General features: G+C 46.7%; 1 protein-coding gene across 2 annotated transcripts in view; it reads right to left on the reverse strand.

Annotated features, from left to right (window-relative positions):
- The window catches only part of RFX2 (regulatory factor X2), a 68,628-nt gene that overhangs the window by 11,479 nt on the left and 39,538 nt on the right, over window positions 1–17,611 (reverse strand). Inside the window, exons 3-9 of one of the 2 annotated variants that reach the window (XM_070743914.1) lie at window positions 15,355–15,432; window positions 13,511–13,590; window positions 12,611–12,878; window positions 10,514–10,588; window positions 7,820–8,001; window positions 5,283–5,402; window positions 2,315–2,430 (exon numbers count right to left, since the gene is read on the reverse strand). In XM_070743914.1, coding sequence (XP_070600015.1) covers window positions 2,315–2,430; window positions 5,283–5,402; window positions 7,820–8,001; window positions 10,514–10,588; window positions 12,611–12,878; window positions 13,511–13,590; window positions 15,355–15,432 — 919 coding nt within the window. The remainder of the gene's footprint in view (window positions 1–2,314; window positions 2,431–5,282; window positions 5,403–7,819; window positions 8,002–10,513; window positions 10,589–12,610; window positions 12,879–13,510; window positions 13,591–15,354; window positions 15,433–17,611) is intronic. The other variant, XM_070743922.1, reaches the window with a different exon arrangement.

Consider the following 17,611-nt stretch of genomic DNA (forward strand, 5'->3'; position numbering starts at 1 on the left):
AATGGTGGAAGGTCTTAAGCATAAAACGTATCAGGAAAGACTTAATGAACTCAATCTGTATAGTCTGGAGGACAGAAGGAAAAGGGGGGACATGATCGAAACATTTAAATATATTAAAGGGTTAAATAAGGTCCAGGAGGGAAGTGTTTTTAATAGGAAAGTGAACACAAGAACAAGGGGACACAATCTGAAGTTAGTTGGGGGAAAGATCAAAAGCAACATGAGAAAATATTATTTTACTGAAAGAGTAGTAGACCCTTGGAACAAACTTCCAGCAGATGTGGTAGATAAATCCACAGTAACTGAATTTAAACATGCCTGGGATAAACATATATCCATCCTAAGATAAAATACAGAAAATAGTATAAGGGCAGACTAGATGGACCATGAGGTCTTTTTCTGCCGTCAGACTTCTATGTTTCTATGTTTCCATAGACTCAGGGCACCAGTAGTAAAAGCTGAACTGTGCACAGAGCTTTGGGTCTCCTGCTCGTACGCGTCCCAGTGTGTTTTCGCTTCTGCGTATGGGCAGGAACCAAAATCTTGTAATGTTTGCGAGATTTTGGCAATTTTTTTGCTTCTGCGCATGCCCAGAGGCAAAAACAAAATCACCAAAATCTCACACCACGCACGTCCCCTTATGGGATCTTTGTTTCCTGTGCATGCACAGAGCACGGATGGTGGTGAAAACAGGAATCCACCCCTGCAAACGACCCCAACAGAGAGCCAAATTTCCGTGGTTTATACGAATGTCTGCATAGCAGAAGGCTCTCTGTTCTTCAAAGCACTGTACGAATCTGAGTTCGAGGCGCCGGCTTTGAGCCTGGGGTTCAAATTTATTTATATACCGTATTTCTCGGAGTATAAGACGCACCCTAGTTTTGGGGGAGTAAAATTGGGGGAAAGAATCTGCTTACAAGGTCTTAATCTGGCTAGCGTCCTTAGCCAGCACATTATTTTATCTCCTGGTTAAGGACTTTTAAAAAAACTTTATTTGGAGAGAGTAACAATAAAAGAGCTTGCAAGCTGGTAAGAGCTGGGCACATCAGTAGCACCTGGAAAGAAACAATGGGAAATACCCTGCAAAGACTTGGGGCTTGGAAAATATTCTTTGCAGAGAGTAACAATGAAAGAGATTGCAAGCTGGTAAGATCCGGGAACATCAGTAGTGTTGTACATCTTCTGGTCAGTTGGAGGATGATGAAGAAATTGAGGACTCTGATACAGATAGTGTTTATGAGTTAGTGGTGGGCCCGGGGTTACAGGTAGTAGAACAGGTGGGATGCCAGCAACAGGATGGGGCTATGAGTCCAGAATCTAGCGAGGAAGAATCAGGCGTTCGCTGGGTAAATCCTAAATTCAGAAGGGTCCAAAAATGTAAGGAACAGGTGTTTGGAAGAAGATATTAAGGGGAGGCATGGGTTAAATACTGTAGTGATGTATTTGGTACGTCAGGGGGGGTCAGTGGGGAAGAAGGGTGGAGTTTCAACGTTGCAGAGTGAATGATGGAAGTTTTTCCGTTCCACTTCCAAGCAAGCAAAAGCATTCTGTGTTGATTTACAGTCATATTTCTGCTGTTTTAGACTCATGCTGTGAATACGGGAGAAGGTTAAAAAGAATGCGAGGAATGCAATTAAGAAAGATAACAGGCTGAGAGCAATGTGCTAGAATGAACTGTATTTGAATCCGGAAGAGAAGAGAAACTAAAATGGAGTTTCTTTGTTTACGAAATACTGCATTTAGTAAGAGTTATTTGTAATTGCTAAAGTTCTAACAGAAATCAGAACAAGTAGCACCTGGAAAGAAACATTTGGAGCAAGTAGAGCAATAGAAAAAAAAAACTGCAAAGACTCAGGGCTTGGAAAACATTCTTTGCAGAGAGAAACAATGAAAGAGCCTGCAAGGTAACAGCTGGGAAGAGTGTTAGAAGATAGTTAGGGCTGGGAAAAAACCTACATTCAGAGTATAAGACTCATCCCAATTATCAGCCTCTTTTAGGGAGGAAAAGGTACGTCTTATACTCTTAAAAATACGGTATATTAAATTTATAGGCTGTCTGCTCCCAGGGACCTCCTTCATCTGTGCTTTTCACCCCTTTGGTGTAGGCTTCCTGCTCTCCCCCTACCTCCTCAAAGGTTTCTTCCAAATTTACTGGGTTTTTCATCCACTGGCTTGGACAGTGAGATGGGGGTGGGGGGAGTAAATTTAATCAATAAACCAAAAGAAGGTAAAATCTGAAGCATTTGGGGGTCCTGTTAACATGCACTTTATTGAAAAAAAGACACAGATGGGGAAATGCAGAAACTTTTCTCACCGATGAATTGCTGGTGATGTTGACACTGGGCAGCTACGGATTCTTCGGGGGTGGTGTGGGGGGAGCTGATGGCCGATCCCTCGGACGCCCCATCCAACTTCTGGGAAGGTCGGTACCTGCAGAACGAGAAGGGGGAAAAGAAGCTGTGGAGGCTTTCAAGGAAGGAAGGGAGGAAAAAGGGAGGGAGGGAGGAAGGAAGAGAAGGAAGGAAGAGGAGGAAGGAAGGAAGTGAAAGAAGGAAGGAAGGAAAAAGGGAGGAAGGAAGGAAGAGAAGGAAGGAAGAGGATGGAGGAAGGAAGAGAAGGAAGGAAGGGAGGGAGGGAGGGAGGAGGGAGGGAAGAAAGGAAGGAATGAAGGAACAAAGGAAGGAAGGAAGGGAGGGAGGACGGAAGGAGGGAGGGAAGAAAGGAAGGAAACAATGAAGGAACAAAGGAAGGAAGGAAAGAAGGAAGAAGAAAAGGAAGGAATGAAGGAAAGAAGGAAGAAGGGAAGGAAGGAAGGAAGGAAAGAAAGAAGGAAGAAGGGAAGGAAAGAAGAAAGAAAGAAAGAAAGAAAGAAAGGAAGGAAGGAAGGAAGGAAGGAGAGAGTAATTGAGATGGAAGGGACCTTGGAGGTCTTCTAGTCCAACTCCCTGCTTAGGCAGAAAACCCTATACCATTTCAGACAAATGCTTATCCAATCTCTTCTTAAAAACTTTCAGTATTGGAGCATTTACAACTTCTGGTGGCAAGCAGTTCCACTGGTTAATTGTCTGCACTGTCAGGAAATTTCTCCTTAGTTCTAGGTTGCTTCTTTATTTGATTAATTTCCATCTTTTTCTAACCTTAGGCGCTTTAGAGAATAGAATCACAGAGCTGTAAGGGGCCTTGGAGGTCTTCCAGTCCAACCCCTAGCTGAAGCAAGACCCACTATATTGTTTCAGAGAAATGGCCGTCCAGGCTATTGACCCAAGTAGGTGACGTGTTCCAAGTTAGAAGGCAGTGAGGTTTACTCTCTGTCTAGATACAAGTGGGTTGCCCTGTCAGTGTAGCTAGGAGTATTGATTTCTTCTCCGTAGTTCCTGGAACAGGCTAAATTGCGGCCCTATCTGGACCGGGACTCACTGCTCACAGTCACTCATGCCCTCATCACCTCGAGGCTCGACTACTGTAACGCTCTCTACATGGGGCTACCTCTGAAAAGTGTTCAGAAACTTCAGATCGTGCAGAATGCAGCTGCGAGAGCAATCATGGGCTTTTCCAAATATGCCCATGTTACACCAACACTCCTCAGTCTGCATTGGTTGCCGATCAGTTTCCGGTCACAATTCAAAGTGTTGGTTATGACCTATAAAGCCCTTCATGGCACCGGACCAGATTACCTCAGGGACCGCCTTCTGCTGCACGGATCCCAGCGACCAGTTAGGTCCCACAGAGTGGGTCTTCTCCGGGTCCCATCAACTAAACAATGTCGATTGGCGGGACCCAGGGGAAGAGCCTTCTCTGTGGCGGCCCCGGCCCTCTGCAAACAACTCCCCCCAGAGATTAGAATTGCCCCCACCCTCCTTGCCTTTCGAAAGCTACTTAAAACCCACCTCTGCCGTCAGGCATGGGGGAACTGAGATACTCTTTCCCCCTAGGCCTTTACAATTTTATGCATGGTATGTCTGTATGTATGATTGGTTTTTATATAATGGGTTTTTAACTGTTTTTAGTATTGGATTTTGTTATATACTGTTTTATTGCTGTTGTTAGCCGCCCCGAGTCTGCGGAGAGGGGCGGCATACAAATCCAATAAATAAATAAAATAAATAAATACGCTAGGGAATTGTGTTAAGACTCAGACAGAGCAGCCATCAACAGGCACAGAGAGATAAACAACACATACACACCAGTCAAAAAAGCTAAAATGGAAACCACGGGGCCACAAGGCGAAGTCTGGGACTTGGAAGTCCACCCGTCTTAAAGCAGGTGAGACTGAGAAACCCGGCCCTAGGGCTAGGATCTGCATTTTGGAACCTTTCGAACGTCTAGTGGCCAGCTGTTCCACTGGTTAATTGTTCTCAGCGTCTCCTTATTTCTAGGTTAGATTTCTCTTTGATAAACGTCCATCTGTTACTTCTTGTCCTGCCCTCGGGTGTTTTGGAAAATAGGCTGATCCCTGGAGGTGTGCGTTTGTGTGTGTGAGCCTGTCAGATGGGATTTCTGGAAAGAAACATAGAAGTCCGAAGGCAAAAAAAGACCTCCTGGTCCATCTAGTCTGCCCTTATACTATTTTCTGCATTTTATCTTAGGATGGATCTATGTTTATCCCAGGCATGTTTCAATTCAGTTACTGTGGATTGACCAACCACGTCTGCTGGGAGTTTGTTCCAAGGATCTACTACTCTTTCAGTAAAATAATATTTTCTCATGTTGCTTTTGATCTTTCCCCCAACTAACTTCAGATTGTGTCCCCTTGTTCTTGTGTTCACTTTCCTATTAAAAACACTTCCCTCCTGGACCTTATTTAACCCTTTAATATATTTAAATGTTTCGATCATGTCCCCCCCTTTCCCTTCTGTCCTCCAGACTCTACAGATTGAGTTTATTGAGTCTTTCCTGATACGTTTTATGCTTAAGACCTTCCACCATTCTTGTAGCCCGTCTTTGGACCCCTTCAATTTTGTCAATATCTTTTTGTAGGTGAGGTCTCCAGAACTGAACACAGGATTCCAAATGGGGTCTCACCAGCACTCTATATAGCTCCACTCTATATATATATCTATATAGAAACTGGAAGCTTCCAATTTCCTCAAGAGACACTGGGCATTTAGGCTGGAGTGATGGGACTGGTAGTGGCCCATTGACTTCACATTAATTAAAAAACGGGGAATTGCTTCCCATTCTTCTGCCCGGATTTGAAAGGCCTTCCAGGCAGTTCCCTGAGGACTAGCAACATGAGGTTGCAATGCGCCGCTAAGGGCCCGGTGGTGGTGGTGGGCTGTTACCTCTGCTTCTGGAGGGCCGGCTGCTGTCTCATGGCCATGTACTGGGCATCTTCCTGCAAGCGGTTCAGAGGCGACTCCGGCTTGAGACGGATCCCATAGTAATGGTACTTGGAGTTCCCCCTGCAGAGGATAATGGGCCGTGGGTTATTTCCAAGATCTTGGAGGGTGGGGGGAGGGGGTGGGGGGAAGGCAGCTGCCATCCTGAGAATGGGATTTGGGGAGGGGGCTTTGCAAACCTCCCCATAAAGACCCTGGACTCTCAAGGCCTTCTGCGGATTCTGACCCTTCGGCAGGGGGTCCTCGACGTAGGACCATCCTTTTAGTGACCGTTCAAAGCTACCACTAAAAAAATTGGCTTTGATGTCTCATTTTTCTCTCTTATGACTGTGACTCAGCAGCCGGCTCACATTTATGGCATCGGACCAGAATATCTCTGAGACCGCCTTCTGCCGCACAAATCCTAGCGACTGATTAGGTCCCACAGAGTGGGCCTTCTCCAGGTCCCGTCAACTAAACAATGTCGGTTGGCGGGCCCCAGGGGAAGAGCCTTCTCTGTGGCGGCCCCAACTCTCTGGAACCAGCTCCCACCAGAGATTAGAACTGCCCCTACCCTCCTCGCCTTTCGCAAACTCCTTAAAACCCACCTTTGTCGTCAGGCATGGGGGGAACTGAGATATCTCCCCCGGGCCTATACAATTTATGTATGGTATGCTTGTGTGTATGTCTGTTTAATAATGGTTTTTTTTAATATTTTAAATTGTAAATTATTAGATTTGTTATAAACTGTTTTTATTGTGTTGTGAGGTGCCCCGAGTCTACGGAAAGGGGCGGCATACAAATATAATAAATAAATAAATAAATAAATAAATAAATTTATTACTGTTATTATTAATATTATTAAACTGATTTGTTGCTTGCTTCCGCAAATGTAGAAACGTAGAAGATTGACGGCAGAAAAAGACCTTATGGTCCATCTAGTCTGTCCCTTCCTGTATTTTATCTTAGGATGAATCTATGTTTATCCCAGCCAGGTTTAAATTCAGTGACTGTAGATTTACCAACCACGTCTGCTGGAAGTTTGTTCCAAGCATCTACTACTCCTTCAGTAAAATAATATTTTCTCACACTGCTTCTGATCTTTCTTGTTGGGGTCAAGAGGCTAACCCCAAGAGGCTGTAAGAGCACTAGGAAGCGGTAGATAAGTTCGAGTGCTATTGCTAATATCAGGAGGCGGGGGGGGGTATCGAAAGAAAGGGCAAGGTTGTAGCTGCCGAAGGGGCAGGATTTCCCAGAAAAAAAGTGGAAAGCCCCCCCACCTCCCACCCCCCAACATCCAGGCTGGAATGGGAGAACTCTTTGTGGCCACCTGTCCTCGGAACAATTCAAGGATTTAAAACAAGGAAAGAAAATACACTGCTCAAAAAAATAAAGGATACAATGATACCTCGTCTTACAAATGCCTCGTCATACAAACTTTTCAAGATACAAACCCGGGGCTTAAGATTTTTTTGCCTCTTCTTACAAACTATTTTCACCTTACAAACCCACTGCCGCTGCTGGGATGCCCCACCTCCGGACTTCCGTTGTCAGTGAAGCACCCATTTTTGCACTGCTGGGATTCCTCTGAGGCTCCACTCCATGGGAAACGCCACCTCTGGACTTCTGTGTTTTTGTGATCCTGCAGGGGAATCCCAGCAGCACAAAAACGGATGCTTCGCTGGCAATGGAAGTCCAGCGGTGGGGTTTCCCATGGAGGGGAGCCTCAGTGAAATCGCAGCATCACAAAAAACACAGAGGTCCGGAGGTGGGGTTTCGAGGACTTCAGTGTTTTTGCGATGCTGCGATTTCACTGATGCTCCCCTCACTGGGAAACCCCACCTCCGGACTTCCGTTGCCAGCGAAGCACCCGTTTTTGCGCTGCTGGGATTCCCCTGCTGGGATTCCCCTGCAGCATCATAACAACACAGAAGTCCGGAGGTGGAGTTTCCCATGGAGGGGAGCCTCAGGGGAATCCCAGCAGTGCAAAAACAGGGTGAATTTTGGGCTTGCACGCATTAATCACTTTTCCATTGATTCCTATGGGAAACATTGTTTCGTCTTACAAACTTTTCACCTTAAGAACCTCGTCCTGAAACCAAATAAGTTTGTAAGACAAGGTATCACTGTAGTTTGATTTCACAGAAGTTTGAGTTACTTGGAGTTATATTGTGTTGTTTAAGTCAGTGTTTCCCAACCTTGGCCACTTGAAGACATCTGGACTTCAACTCCCAGAATTCCCCAGCCAGCATTCGCTGGCTGGGGAATTCTGGGAGTTGAAGTCCAAATATCTTCAAGTGGCCAAGGTTGGGAAACACTGGTTTAAGTGTTCCCTTTATTTTTTTGACCAGTGTATTTGAATCCTTGTCATTCACGTTTGACTCTGTCCCTCCTTTGAGGATGAGGCTATTCCCAGGTTTCTCTGGAATTACTGCAACTCTTAGTGTCCCGTGGGGAGGGGCCCCCTGGGGGGGGGCGGTCCTTGAGACTCCTTTGCAGACCTGGTGCCCAGCCGACGCGTCCTCAGGCCCATGAAGACGGAGCGGATCAGCTTCCCGAAAGAGGCGGCGTTGACCGGATCCAGCTTGTGCTCCTGGCAGTGGCGCAGGTAATGGTTGTAGAGGGAGCTGCGGGGCAGGCTGACCCCTTCCGCCGTCTCGTAGTTGTCCAGCAGCCACTGCAGCTGCTTGGAGGAAGGGGAGATGGAGGGTTGGCGGGGGAGAGGAGATGAAATGAGGGAAGGGAAGGAGAAGGGAAGAGAGAAAGAGAAAAGGGAAGAGAAAGTGAGAAGAAAAAGAGAAAAGAAAAAAGAGAGGAAAGAAGAGAAAGAGAAAAGGAATGAAAATAAAAGAAGAGAAAGGGAAATAAAATAAAAATAGAAATAAGAAAGAGAAGAGAAGTAGAAGAGAAAGAGAAGAGGTTGAATAGAAATAGAAACCAAAGAATAGAAAGAGAATAGAAAGAAAAAAGAGAAAGCGGAAAGAGAAGAGAAAAGGTGAGAAAAGAAAGAGGAGAAAAGAGAAGAGAAGAGAAAAAAGAAAAGAAAGAGAAGTGGAATAAAAATAGAAATAGAAGAGAAGAGAAAGAAATAGAAAAAGAGAAAGAGAGAAAAGAAAAGAGAAAAAAGAGAAAAAAGAAGAGAAAGAGAAGTAGAATAAAAATAGAAACAGAAGAGAAGAGAAAGAGGTTGAACAGAAATAGAAACAGAAGAGAGATAGAACAGAAATAGAAGAGAAGGAGGAAGAGAAGAGAAAGAGAAGACAAGAGAAGAGAGAAAAGAGAAAGCGAGAAGAGAAGAGAAAAGGGGAGAGAAGGTGAGAAGAGAAAGAGGAGAAAAGAGAAGAGAGAAAAGAGAAACAAGAAGAGAAAGGAAAAGAGAAGAGAAAAAAGAAGAGAAAGTAGAATAAAAATAGAAATAGAAATAGAAGAAAAGAGAAGTAGAGAGATAGAAGAGGTTGAATAGAAATAGAAACAGAAGAGAAGTAGAATAGAAATAGAAAAAGAGAAAGAGAAGAGAGGGCAAGAAAAGAAAGAGGGAAAAAGAGAATGAACAAGTGTCTCACTTAGCAACAGAAATTTTGGGTTCAATCATGGCTGTATACCGCAAGGAAACTCTGCACTCCGACTGCCAGGGGTTCAATCCTGACTGGCACCAGGTTAACCCAACCTTCTGAGGTCAATAGAATGAGGACCCAGATTGGGGGGCTAGGGGTGTGTGGGCCAAAGTTCCCATTCTGCAAACAGTTTAAATTCCAACTTTTTCACCTTGGCGGCCTGGCTCACTGCAGGGTGGGGCATGTGAGCGCCAGGCATATACGCACCCACCCTCCCCTCGTGTTTTGTGCATGAGTAAAAAAGGGCTTGAGTTTCGTACACACACGATTACGGATTACCCGTTGCTTTTGGGGCCTGATTTGAAATTCGAGGTGGCCTGGCAGTGAGTGGCAACCCGGGAATGGTGGGGGTGTTCATGGATCCAAGGAGTATTGGATGTCCCCCTGCCCAAGGCATCCCACCAACCTGTCGGAGGCGCCGAGCCTCAGAGGCAGAGGGAAGGAGAAGCCAAGCGCCAGGCAGAGAAAGGCGGAGGGGGGCAGGTGAGAGAAAGAGGAGGCTTCTTTCAGGGAGGGGGCTCCTGAGTAGGGATGGGTGGGTGTGTTAGAAGCCAAGAGGGCTCGGAGGCCTCTCTCCAACTTGGGGCCAAGACCAACAGAGGCAGGACAGGGGGTCATGGGTGACTGGCTATGCAGCCCCCGGAGGGGAGAGGAGGGACAGGCTTTGGAATGGAAAGGAGGCTGGGATGCGACTGGAAGTCTGAAATGGACCCAACCCTTCAAGCCAGGTCTCCGAGGGAGAAGGGAACCTTTCCCAAAAGATGTACGGAGAGGGGCGGCATACAAATCAAATCGAATCGAATCGAACTGGAAAAGGTGCCAAAAAGGGCAACAAGAATGATCAAGGGAATGGAGCCCCTCCCTTAGGAAACCAGGTTGCAACGCCTTGGTCTCTTCAGCCTTGAAAGGCGGCGTTGAAGGGGTGACTCGATCAAAGTGTATAAAACCATGCATGGGATAGAAAAGATGGATAGAGAAAAATTCTTTTCTCTATCACAACACTAGGACGAGGGGGCCCTCCCTAAAAGCTCATATGCAAGAAAGTGAGGACAAATAAAGGGAAATATTTCTTCACCCAGAGGGTCCTTGGTTGATGGAATTCCCTTCCAGAAGAGGCTGTGACAGCTGTCAGCCTGGAGAGCTTCAAGGCAGGATTAGACAGATTCATGGATGCCAAGCATATAGATGGTTATTGAAACGGATGTCCATGTGCCACCTCTATGTTGGTTGAGGCAGGCAGGGTTCCCTTGAGTACCACTTGTTGGGGGTCAAGGGAAAGGGAGGGTCTTGGCTTCTCTTTCTGCTCAAGATCCCCATGGACAATTGGTGGGCCACTGGGTGACACAGAATGCTGGACTTGATGGGCTTTGGCCCAATTCAGCAGGGCTCTTCTTATGTGTGTATGTGTGTGTGTGTGGAGGGGGAGGCCTCAATGACTCTCTGAAAAGGATGCACATGACCCGTTGTGTGTAGCCACCTCCACCCTGGAGGACGGTTCTTCCCTCCGAGGACCACGGCAGGGGAGGGAGGGAGGGAGGGGAGGGGAAAGAGGAAGGGAAGGGGAGGGCGATCAAGACTTACATGACTGTTGAGCAGGGTGCTTTTGTGGGACGTAATGCCTTCGTTTTTTTGGAGGTTCTCAATGGCCATTTCGAGCTACCCGAAGGAAGACGGACGGAAAAAGAGAAAGAGAGAAAAAGAAAAAGGAAGAAAAAAGGCAAATCAGACACGGGGGTACAGGCTGAGCTCCCGCCAGGGCAGGGCCTTTCTGGGGCTTTCCCTCCCAAGCGAAACTCCGGAAGGCCGGAGAGGGTTAGTGCGGCAGGGGACGGCATGCGGAAGAAGCCACACGGCACAGCAGCAGACACAAAAGGCAGGGGGATGTGGGGCAGGGGAAGGGCAGCGTCTGCTCGCCACTTGCCACGTTTCTAACCCTCAGTGAGTTCCCAAAAAAGGCAAAACCTCCCACCAGACCTGGAGATTTCATTTGGTGTCTACATTTCCGTGGTTCTCTCGGCGACACAAGAGGAGGGGGCTTCCCGTGGCTCTGTCTCGCCACCCTGGTTTAGCCGACATTTCTGGGGCTTGGTGGATTTCTTGCAGACATCGTTTCATAAAGTCAACTAAGCAATGCAGGTTGGTGGGACCGCAGGGGAGGGCCTTCTCTGTTGCTGCCCCGGCTCTATGGAATCAGCTCCCTCCCCCCCCCGACGGCCATACTGCTCCCACACTACCGGCCTTCCCTAAGGCCACAAAGACCTGGCTATGCGGGCAGGCCTGGGGGTCTTAAATCAACCATTAGTTTGACCATGGGTACGAATTGGTATGAGTGGCAAGTACGCGTGTTGCTCAATTGTCTTTATGAGTTTTAATTAGGGTTTTAGAATTTAGACTGTTCTTTTCTTGACTTCTTTTTATTGTTATTTGTATAAATAAATACATAAATTTGCCTGTCATCTGCACCTCTATCACTGTCTGCTTTGATTCTGCAACCCAACAGGACCGACACAGACTTCAGAGGAGAATCAGAACTGCAGAAAAAACAATGGCTGCCAACCTGCCTTCCATTGAGGACCTGTAGACTGCACGAGTCAAAAAGAGGGCGGTGGAAATATTTATTGACCGCTCACATCCTGGACATAAACTGTTTCAACTCCTACCCTCAAAACGTCACACAACAAGATAACTAGACACAAGAACAGTTTTCCCCCCCGAACGCCCTCACTCTGCTAAACAAATAATTCCCTCAACACTGTCAAACTATTCACTAAGGCTGCACTACTATTACCACTAGTTTTTTCTCATCATTCCTATCACCCATCCCCTCCCACCTAGGACTGTATGACTGTAATTGTTGCTTGTATCCTAAGATTTTTATAAATATTGAGTTTTTCCTGATTGCTTATTTGTACTCTATGACAATCATTAAGTGTTGTACCACATGATTCTTGACAAATGTATATTTTCTTTTATGTCCACTGAGAGCATCTGCACCAAAGACAAATTCCTTGTGGGTCCAATCACATTTGTCCAGGGAAAAAAATTCTATTCTATTCTATTCTATTCTATTCTATTCTAGACAAATGTCTCTTTTTCTTGTATGTACACTGAGAGCATCTGCACCAAAGACAAATTCCCTGTGTGTCCAATCACACTTGGCCAATAAATAATCCTATTCTATTCTATTCTATTCTATCCTATTCTTTATATTGGACATCTTTTTATTATTAACTGTATTTATATTTTATTATTAACTGTATTTATATTTTGTTGTAAGCCATCCTGAGTCTTTTGGGATTGGGCAGCATAGATGTTGAATTAATGAATGAATAATTATCAAAGCCCTGATGTTGTTACCTAGTCGGGTAATGAAACGTTGGCTAAAGAACTACCAAGCTCAGAGAGCACCGAGGACAGTTCATTCCTCTCTGGAGCAGAATATGGCTGCTTTAAGGCTGTGGACTTCAACTCCCAGAATTTCTGAGCCAGGAATTCTGGCTCAGGAATTCTGGGAATTGAAGTCCACAAGTTGTTAAAATGGTCAAAGTTGCCCACCATCCCTGGTCCGTAAACCCACTTGAATAAAGGATGCTCCTGCCCCAGTGGGAATATGCAATTGGGAAGGTGAGTCTCCCCACCACCCCAGAACTGCCCCCCCCCCCGGTCCTCTTGACTTACCGTGGCCGGAGAGGAGCGGGAGGTGTGGGACAAAGAGTGCCGGGCGTTCTCCATCCCGCCATGGATGAGATAGGTGCCGGAGCTGGTGACGATCTGGCTGGGGCCGGCGCTGGCCAGGGCGAGGCCCACCATGCTGTGGGGAGGGATGCCGGTGGGGGAGGAGGCCCCCGGGCTCACCTGAGCGCTGCCCCCTTGCGGCTCAAAGTAGGCCGTGGCGCTGCCCGGCGCGTAAATCTGGGCCTCCGTGTTGTAAGTGTAAGCGGCGCGCCTGTTTGGGAAGAAGGAAAGGAGAGACGGGGGGGAGGAAAGGAGAGGGGCTCCCTTAGCTTGCGGAACTGACGGACACTTGAATCAAGGCGGATGAAATCCCAACAGAGGAACAAGAGAGAAAGAGGGAGGGAGGGAAAGAGAAAATGAGAGAGTGAGAAAGAGAGAAGGAGAGGAAGAGAGGGAGAAGGAGAGAGAGAGAAAATGAGAGGGGAAGGGAGAGGGAATAGAATATGGAATGGAATAGAATAGAAGAATAGAATATAGAACAAAAATAAGAATAAGAGAATGGACTGGAATGGAATGGAATAGAATATAGAGGACAGAATATAGAATAAAATTAAGAATAAGAGAATGGAATAGAATAGAATAGAACATGGAATAAAAATAAGAACAAAAGAATGGAATAGATGGAATAGGAGAACATAGTATGGAAGGGAATTCTTTTATTGGCCAAGTGTGATTGGACACACAAGGAATTTGTCTTTGGTGCAGATGCTCTCAGGGGACATAAGAGAGAGAGAGAGAAACAAAGGGAATGAGAGAGAGAGAGAGAGAGAGGGAGGGAGAGAGAAAGAAGGAGGAAGAGGCACAGAAAGAGGGAGAGGGGGAGAGGAGGGAGGGGGCACCTACAGAGTCCCGTTGGCGTAGACGGCCTCTCCCCCCTCGATATACTGGACTTCGGCTGGGTACACGTGCTGCACCGTCTGCACCTGGAGGAAACGGGGAGAGGTCAAAGCCCCTCTGCAGATGCTCTGGGAAAGAGTCTGGGGGGGGGGGTTTTAACCCAGCCCCTCACCGCATAAACATCAAAAGCAAATCCCCAGAAGCCCAGCGGACGATCCCTTTGGGGGGGGGGGAGGGAGGGAGGGAGGGAGGGAGGGGGAAGCTCTCAGTTTGCAAAGACCTCCTCCCCTTTTGGTGCCTTTCAGTGGACAGAGCTTGGGGGCAGGTGTCCACTGGGGCAGGGGGGTGTTGTGTGGTCGAAAGGAAAGCAAGGTGAAGGGATGGCCGTGGGGGCCATCTTGACTTTTTTGACCAAGGCCGGCCCCTTCGGCTCTGCAGGAGGAGGGAGGCGGAGTGGGTAGAGCGCCCAAAGGCCCTGAAAACAACAACACTCGGATCCTTTTTGACATCATCCAACCCAGCGCTTCCTTCTCTCCCTGCTTTCTCTCCCTCTCTCTCTCTCTCTTTCTTTCTCTCTCCCTCTTTCCTTCCTCACTCCCTTTCTTCTCTCTTTTGTTCTGTTCTTCCCCCTCCCTCCTTCTTTCTCAATATCCTTCTGTTTTTCTCTCTCCCTCCCTCTTTTCCCTTTTCTCCCTTCTTTCCTCTCCCCCCTTCCCTCCCCTCTTTCCTTCTCTTCTGCCTCCCTCCCCTTTTCTCCTCCCCTTCCCTTCTGTTTTTCCTCCCTCCCTCTTTTCCCTTTCCTCCTTCCTTCCTCTCCTTTCCCCCTTTCCTTCTCTTCTCCCTCCCCTTTCCTTCTCTCTCCTTCTCTTTTATAAAAAAAACAAAGCAGTCTTTTCTGGCCACAAGGTGGCAGTAGTAACCAGGCCATACACAACTAATCCTCAACTTACAACCACAACGGACACCTGAAATCTCCTTTGCTAAGCGAGGCCGTTGTTAAGTGAGCTGGGGTGGCGCAGTGCTTAGAGTGCAGCACTGCAGGCTACTTTGGCTAACTGCTAGCTGTCGTTCAGCGGTTCAAATCTCAGCCTCCCATCCTTCCGAGGGGGGGGGTGTCAAAGGAGGACCCCGATTGTTCGGGGCAAGAGGCTGACTCTCTGTAAACCGCTTAGAGAGGGCTGGGAAAGCAGTAGGAAGTGGTATAGTAAAAGCACTGGGGAGGCTAGTAGTAGTTTGTATAAGCATAAGTAAAAGGTAGCCATAAAAAGAGGACATATAGGGCAGTAGGAGAGGGTGCGCTTATGCACGCCCCTTATAGTCCTTTTAGAAAGGGGGAGAGGTCAATTGTAGATCTAAGGGGAAAATTTGGGGGGTCTGGGGAAGAAACCACAGAGTCAGGTAGGGCAGTGTTTCCCAACCTTGGCCACTTGTTGCAGATACTTGGACTTCAACTCCCAGAATTCCCCAGCCAGCGAATGCTGGCTGGGGAATTCTGGGAGTTGAAGTCCAGATATCTTCAAGTGGCCCAGGTTGGGAAAAACTCAGGTAGGGCCTTCCAGGCATTGATCCCTCTGTTGCTGAAGTCGTATTTTCTGCAGTCGGGTGTTGGAGCAGTTTCCGTTGAGTTTGAATCAATTACGTGCTCGTGTGTTGTTGCGGTTGGAGGTGAAGTAGTCCTCAACAGGAAGGACATTTTGGTAGATGATTTTTATGAACTACATTTAGATCAGGTTGCAAATTCCCGGCCCCATTAGTAGCTCCTGACACTGAGCGCCTGGTTCCGGGGGAAGGCAGGGTTGTGCGTGGGGCAGCAGGGAGACGACACCCCCCCCCCCATCCCAAGAATTTACCTGCTGGGCTCTGGGCAGAGTCAGCTCTGGCATTGCCACACCTTTGGGAGCGGAGCTTGTGGCTTGGACCAAAACTCTCTGGGAAACAAGAGGAAAGGAAGGGGGGGGGGTCAGTTGGCTGACACATTCACCCCTTGACCAGCAGCACTTCAGCCACAGGGCATCAGGGTAGAAACGCCCCTTCTGCTCAGACGGGGACGACAACCGTTTGTCTGAAATGCTGCAGGGTTTTTATTTATTTTACTTATTTATTTATTAGATTTGTATTCCGCCAATCTCCGTAGACTCGGGGCAGCTAATAACAATAATAAAGCAACATATAACAAATCTAATATTTAAAATTACTAAAAACCCTTATTAAAAACCAAATATACACACAAATATAGCATGCATAGAAACATAGAAACATAGAAGTCTGACGGCAGAAAAAGACCTCCTGGTCCATCTAGTCTGCCCTTATACTATTTTCTGTGTTTTATCTTAGGATGGATCTATGTTTATCCCAGGCAGGTTTACATTCAGTTACAGTGGATTTATCTACCACGTCTGCTGGAAGTTTGTTCCAAGGATCTACTACTCTTTCAGTAAAACAATATTTTCTCATGTTGCTTTTGATCTTTCCCCCAACTAACTTCAGATTGTGTCTCCTTGTTCTTGCGTTCACTTTCCTATTAAAAACAGCATAAATTGTATAGGCCTGGGGGAATGAATATCTCAATTCCCCCATGCCTGACGACAGAGGTGGGTTTTAAGGAGCTTACGAAAGGCGAGGAGGGTGGGGGCAATTCTGATCTCTCCTGCCTTAGCAGGGGGTTGGACTAGATGACCTACAAGGTCCCTTCCAACTCTGTTACTCTGCATCTGTTATGGGTGAAATGAACCATAGTTTCTAAACCTGACTCTCTGGGTGGTTGAAATAAGCCACCCGTTTCGTAGGATGCTTTCGGCTCACAATGCATGTCCTTTTTTCAAACTTTGTAACTCTGAAAAGACGTGGATTTCAACTCCCAGGATTCCCCGGCAGGCTGGGGAATTCTGGGAGTTGAAGTCCTTAAAGTTCTTAAATCTCTTAAAGTTCTAAAGGCTGGGAAACATCACCATAGAATAGAATAGAATAGAATAGAATAGAATAGAATAGAAAAGAAAGAATAGAATATAATAAGGATTAGACTAGACTAGAAGAGAAAAGAAGGGAAGAGAATAGAATAGAATAATATTAGAATGAAGAATAGAATAGAATAGAATAGAATAACAGAGTTGGAAGGGACCTTGGAGGTCTTCTAGTCCAACCCTCTGCTTGTCCAATTTCTTCTTTTAAAACTTCCAGCGTAGGAACGTTCTCAACTTCTGGAGGCAAGGAGTTCCATGGATTAATTGTCCTTTCTGACCTGGTCACTCAATGCCACCCCGGTCCTATCATGCAAATCTCATCACTGGGCCTCTTGAAGGAAGGCGGTGACGTCAAAGCAGCAAACCAGAAGACGTCAGCCTTCCATCCTTCCGGGGTGGGTCAAATGAGGACCCGGATTGTGGGGGCAAATATGCTGGTTTTGTTGAAAAGTGCTATGGCTAACATGTTGTAAGCCGCCCTGAGTCTAAGGAGAAGGGCGGCCAAAAAAAAAAAAAGAAATGTCTCCGGGACTGCCTTCTGCCACACGAATCCCAACGACTGATCAGGTCCCACAGAGTGGGCCTTCTCCTGGTCCTGTCGACTGAACAATGTCGTTTGGCGGGTCCTAGGGGAAGAGCCTTCTCTGTGGTGGCCCCGACTCTCTGGAACCAGCTCCCCCCGGAGATTAGAACTGCCCCCACCTTCCTTGCCTTCTGTAAACTCCTTAAAACCCACCTTTGCCGCCAGGCATGGGGGAATTGAGATATCTCCCCCAGGGCCTATACAATTTATGTATGGTATGTTTGTACGTATGTCTGATTAATAATGGCGTTTTTAAAATGTTTTTAAATTATTAGATTTGTCATGAATTGTTGTATTGCTGTTGTGAGCCGCCCCGAGTCTACGGAGGGGTGCGGAATACAAATCTAATTAATAAAATAAAATAAAATAAAATAAAACAAAATAAAAAAAATAAAATAAAATAAACCAACCAACCAATCAACCAAACAAACAAACAAACAAACCAGAAGACGTCAGCCTTCCATCCTTCCGAGGTGGGTCAAATGAGGACCCGGATTGTGGGGGCAATAGGCTGGCTCTGTTGAAAAGTGCTATTGCTAACATGTTGTGAGCTGCCCTGAGTCT

Source organism: Erythrolamprus reginae, chromosome 1, assembly GCF_031021105.1.
Source record: "Erythrolamprus reginae isolate rEryReg1 chromosome 1, rEryReg1.hap1, whole genome shotgun sequence".
Lineage (NCBI taxonomy): Eukaryota > Metazoa > Chordata > Lepidosauria > Squamata > Dipsadidae > Erythrolamprus > Erythrolamprus reginae.